Consider the following 5,015-nt stretch of genomic DNA (forward strand, 5'->3'; position numbering starts at 1 on the left):
CTTTTTATTTGACTGATGAAGCTAACAAACAATTCAATATAAAAAAAATCGAATTAGAAAATAATAAAAAAAAGAATGCTCTTATTCGAAACGCCTCGTGATCTTCAACCAATTCTGCGCTTCAATATAATTACCAGGAGTGAGAGCTATAGCTTGTTTCCAATACTCCGCGGCTTGATCGAACCAAGCCTCCGCAATTTCAGAATCTCCCTGTCGAATGGCCTGTTCTCCCCGGTCGGAATAGGTGGGTCAATTCCTTCCCTTAGAACCGTACTTGAGAGTTTCCTACCTCATACGGCTCATCGTTCAATTCTTGTGGTGTCCCATTCATTTTTTTTCTCAGGTTAACCAAAAGCAAAAGAGATTAATTCCATGAGTTTAAAACTTTAATTTTTATTGAATCCATTTTTTTTTTAGTTTTATCTTTTCTCCCACCTTCAGAAGAATAAAGCATAGGCAATTCCACTATTGCTAGAATTTTCTCAAAGGTAACTATCTCGGTTTCATAGACAAATTGATATAGAATCTTCGAAAAAGTCTTTTTTCATAATAAAGAAAAGACTTACTATCTTTGGGATCTGATGCTACACCGCTGCTCAATACCTTAGGGGATCGACTTTATTACATAAATGGATTCCTAACTTTTATCTTCTATCATGACATAAGTAAGTAAGCAGTTCTTATTGTATCGGCCCAAAACCTTACTAATTGATCTTTACGGTGCTTTCTCGATCAATTAGATCCTTTATCCATAGAATAAAGTATCTAGGCATATCTATTTCTTCCTATTTTGACTTCTATGAAGTTCCTTTCTTTGCTACAGCTGATAAAAATCGTTTTGGGGACGATGCATATGTAGAAAGCCTATTTTTTCTAGTAATTTTTTCTAGTATTTACTAGCGGATTCGCTCTTTTCTCTTTCCTTTTTTCTTTCTATAGTGGAGATAGTCGCACGTAATGACAGATCACAGCCATATTATTAAAAGCTTGTGGTAAAAACGGGTTTCGTTCGAGTGCCCGAAAATAATATTCCAAAGCTTTCGTATGTTCTCCGTTACTTGTGTGGATAAGGCCTATGTTATAGAGTATATAGCTTCGATCATAGGGATCAATTTCTAGTCGCATAGCTTCATAATAATTCTGTAAAGCTTCCGCATAATTTCCTTCGGATTGAGCCGACATCCGTTACGGTCGTTGTTCGATTCAAAGAATCTCCGTTCCAGAACCGTACGTGAGATTTTCACCTCATACGGCTCCTCCCTTATGTGCATAATGAGAATAATCCATGGAATCAAAAAAGATTGAAATATTCTCATTATTGACTGAGCGGGGCTAGTGTTTTTACAAGAAATCTCTAGCCAACCTTCCTGCAAAAGATCTTTTTTAACATCAAATGGGTTGATACTAGATAAAAAAATGGTAACTTCAACAATTTCTTTGTCCCCCACGCCCCTTAAATTCCAGGAATTCGTCACTTCAACAGTCTTCGATGGTTATACGGGTATCCAAAATACAAACGAGATGGGTGTTTGTTGGCCCAACCATTCTTCTTAGTTCCGGTCTCGATAAGGGAGGAGTATAATTTAGAACATAACAAAGTTTTCGTGTTGTTGATTTCTAGGCGTAGTGCTTCTTCTCCTATGCCGCCTATTGGTACTAATGAATTAGGGTTGACCCCACAATACATAACCCCTAGGTGTAACCTTTCGCTCAATACTAGAATCGACAATTGAAGCATCCGAGGCTGCATTAATCGGGGATACACGACAGAAGGAATTGTTTTTTTTTTACAAACTTCACCTTCAAAAAGCGTAGATTTTTTTTTTTTTGCAATAACCTTTTTTTCTTTCTATCCCGAATCATGTGTCTTTCTTCTAAGACTGAAAAAAAAAGCGTTAAATAAAATAGAAAAAGATACTTAAAAAAAAATAATAATCAAATCGCACCATCTCTGTAATAGGTAAATGCCTCTTTTTCTCCTGAAGTTGTCGGAATTATTCGTAATAAGATATTGGCTACAATTGAAAAGGTCTTATCAATAAAATTTCCATTTATCCTCGATCTAGGCATAGATAGCAATCCATTCTATAATTCTTTTCATTAACTCTCGTGAGAAAATGATCCCACAAACAACGGAATTGTATAGTACGAAATAACATAAAAACAGACTCATTAAAAAAAAAACTCATAAAAAAAGATATGACCTTCTACTCAAATTCTTTCTTTTTGATAGGAATCAAAAAGAAGAAATATTGAAATCCGATTGGATTTAATCCAAATAAAATATTCGATTTCATACAAATCGAGTAGTATATTAATGAATAAGGGGAGCTATTCCGATTCCATCAAAATGGAAGAATCAAAGAATTTTTCCTACAGATTAAGATAATTCGAGAAGTTTTGATTTTTTTATGATCAAAAGAGGAAAAAGAATCGAATAATCATTCTATGATGAAAATAGAATAAACGCCCATTTTGTGTTGTGTGCATACCAGATATACACTATCCAATCAAATAAAAAAAAAATTCATGGGATGATTTATGAATTTTTAATCAATCTCCGAGGTTGAGAGATCGAAAACTCGAAAGGAATTTTTGAATTTAATTCTTAGGAAAATGGAATTTCCTAGTCTAAATAGAATCATGATAGAAAAGGATCCATCAATCATAGTCGAAAAAAAAAAAATAGATAGACCGATCCGTTGATTCCTTACAATTCATTGATTGAATTTCTTTAAAAAAAATATCACAAAGATGAAAAGTTTTTTTTTAGTTTTCTAATTGATTGTCCGCAACTATCTAAGAATCGAGTATGAATGACTCGCTATTCATTCGGTTGCTGGGACATAATCATTATGTAGGAGAGATGGCCGAGTGGTTCAAGGCGTAGCATTGGAACTGCTATGTAGGCTTTTGTTTACCGAGGGTTCGAATCCCTCTCTTTCCGTACCTTAAAACTAATTTACCAATGTTACTAACCACAATGTATCAAATAACAACGCATATCCTGATTCCAAAAGTTCAAACTTTCTTTGATATAGATTCGATATTCCTAATTTCATTTCTGTGGTACGTCAAATACTGGAAAGAGCGGGCAAGGGATGAAATCTCCCTACTGATTATGATACATTAATGGAAAAATCCCCTGAAAATCCCCTTATCTTACGTCCTTTTTTATTTTTACTTATCTGATTTTTATTTTTACTTATCTGAAAAGGGTCAAATTGTCCGAACCCTTCTTATTTTAGTTAGGTTTAAGTCTGACGAGAATAATATTCTACGACTAGCAATTCATTTATTTTCAAACCGATCCATTTACTATCGATTATTTGATTGACTAATCCTTTATATTGAAATGGGTGAAGAGTCAAATGTTTTGGCATTTCCTCATGGGGGGATGAATCAAGAAAATTTTGAATCATAGCTCTCGATTTTTGATCATCCCTCGCCGTAATAATATCTCGTGGTTTGCAGCGATAACTTGGTATATCGACTATACAGCCATTAACTAAAATATGTCTATGGTTAACTAATTGACGGGCTTGAGGAATAGTCAAAGCCATACCCAATCGGAAAAGGATGTTATCCAAACGCATTTCAAGTAATTGTAGTAAAACCTGACCTGTTGACCCTTTTGCTTTTCCAGCGATACGAACGTATTTAAGTAATTGTCGTTCTGTAAGACCATAATGAAAACGCAATTTTTGTTTTTCTTCTAAACGAATACGATATTGAGATTTTTTCCCAGAGCGCGATTGGTTTCTAAGATCGCTTCCGGCTCTAGGCCTTTTACTAGTTAGTCCTGGTAAAGCCCCAAGACGGCGTATTTTTTTGAAACGAGGCCCTCGGTAACGCGACATAAAGACTCCTTTCTTTTTGAAATTTCATAAACCTAAAATAAAACTGAACTAAATTAAATGATAAATGAATAAAAAGAAAAAGCAAAACAAAAAAGTGACCTTTGAAAAAAGGGGAAAAAAGCCGGCTATCGGAATCGAACCGATGACCATCGCATTACAAATGCGATGCTCTAACCTCTGAGCTAAGCGGGCTCAAAAATAGTAGAAATTGTACATGTATAGGAATTTAGTAAACTCTTGGGATCTTTTCTATTAATATGAACTATTCATTATTAGCTATTCATAATGAATATGATGAATATGGATTCATATGAATTGAATATAGAAAAGTAGAATATCCAAGAAATATTGGATATTATCGAAGATAAGGATTAATATAAGGATTAATATAGTGATATAGAATTTTGATCTATTTCTCAATTATATGTTTATCAATACTTAATATTAATTAGATAATAAGAAATAAGATTCTCTTTTTCATTTTTGAATTCATCAAATGATTTTTTTTTTCTTTTTTTACTAATTCAATTCTATTACTTTTGATATTATCAATAATATTTTATTACCTAATTAAATTGACTGTTATATCATCTATATAAAAATTTGAAATCGAATCTAACGAAATAGAATCGAACTAAATCGAAATACTAAATAGAATATAGAATAATCGGATTAGAATCTTATTCTACATTCTAGAAAATAGAAATTCTAATCGTTAGAATTTAGAATAGTCATTTTGAACTACTAATTCAAATTAAAATAGAATATGTATTTCTAACTAATATTAATAGTTATATATAATAACTATATATTTATCTAAATTAATTAATATTTTTATATAGTTTATAGAATTCTAAATAATTCGAATTATGTTCGAGTTCTAAATTAATGAAATGATTACTTATAGAAATGATTCGTTATAGCTATTCTAAATGATTAATGTGTATTAAATATACAATTTAATCAATATCCAATTTCGATTTTCTTTTTTTGAGTTCTCTTATAGAAGGTCCACTCTACTCGAAGGAAAGGATAAGATAAGAAGAAAAATGAAAGATTCAATAAAGAGAAATGGATTCCAAACCATAATGAATGAGACATTCCTCTGTTGTCATTCAGAAAAAAAAGAATCGACCCTTCGAGTATTCCAAATTG

The 5,015-nt window shown here is 32.2% G+C and overlaps 1 protein-coding gene and 2 non-coding genes across 3 annotated transcripts; 1 reads left to right on the plus strand and 2 right to left on the minus strand.

The window, feature by feature from the left end:
* Positions 1-81: 81 nt before the first annotated feature.
* LOC115730685 lies at positions 82-1,656 on the minus strand (the record flags this gene model as incomplete). The annotated part of the gene is given in 2 exon segments (XM_030661292.2): positions 82-1,589; positions 1,591-1,656. Coding segments are annotated over 2 exon segments (184 nt in total), but the record flags the coding sequence as incomplete, so codon positions are not given.
* A 1,204-nt stretch (positions 1,657-2,860) lies between these two features.
* TRNAS-GGA lies at positions 2,861-2,947 on the plus strand. Its single transcript has one exon. It is a non-coding gene; the product is annotated as a tRNA-Ser (tRNA).
* A 1,032-nt stretch (positions 2,948-3,979) lies between these two features.
* On the minus strand, positions 3,980-4,052 carry TRNAT-UGU. The gene has a single exon. It is a non-coding gene; the product is annotated as a tRNA-Thr (tRNA).
* Positions 4,053-5,015: the final 963 nt, after the last annotated feature.

This window comes from Rhodamnia argentea, unplaced genomic scaffold (assembly GCF_020921035.1).
Source record: "Rhodamnia argentea isolate NSW1041297 unplaced genomic scaffold, ASM2092103v1 Rarg_v2.40, whole genome shotgun sequence".
Lineage (NCBI taxonomy): Eukaryota > Viridiplantae > Streptophyta > Magnoliopsida > Myrtales > Myrtaceae > Rhodamnia > Rhodamnia argentea.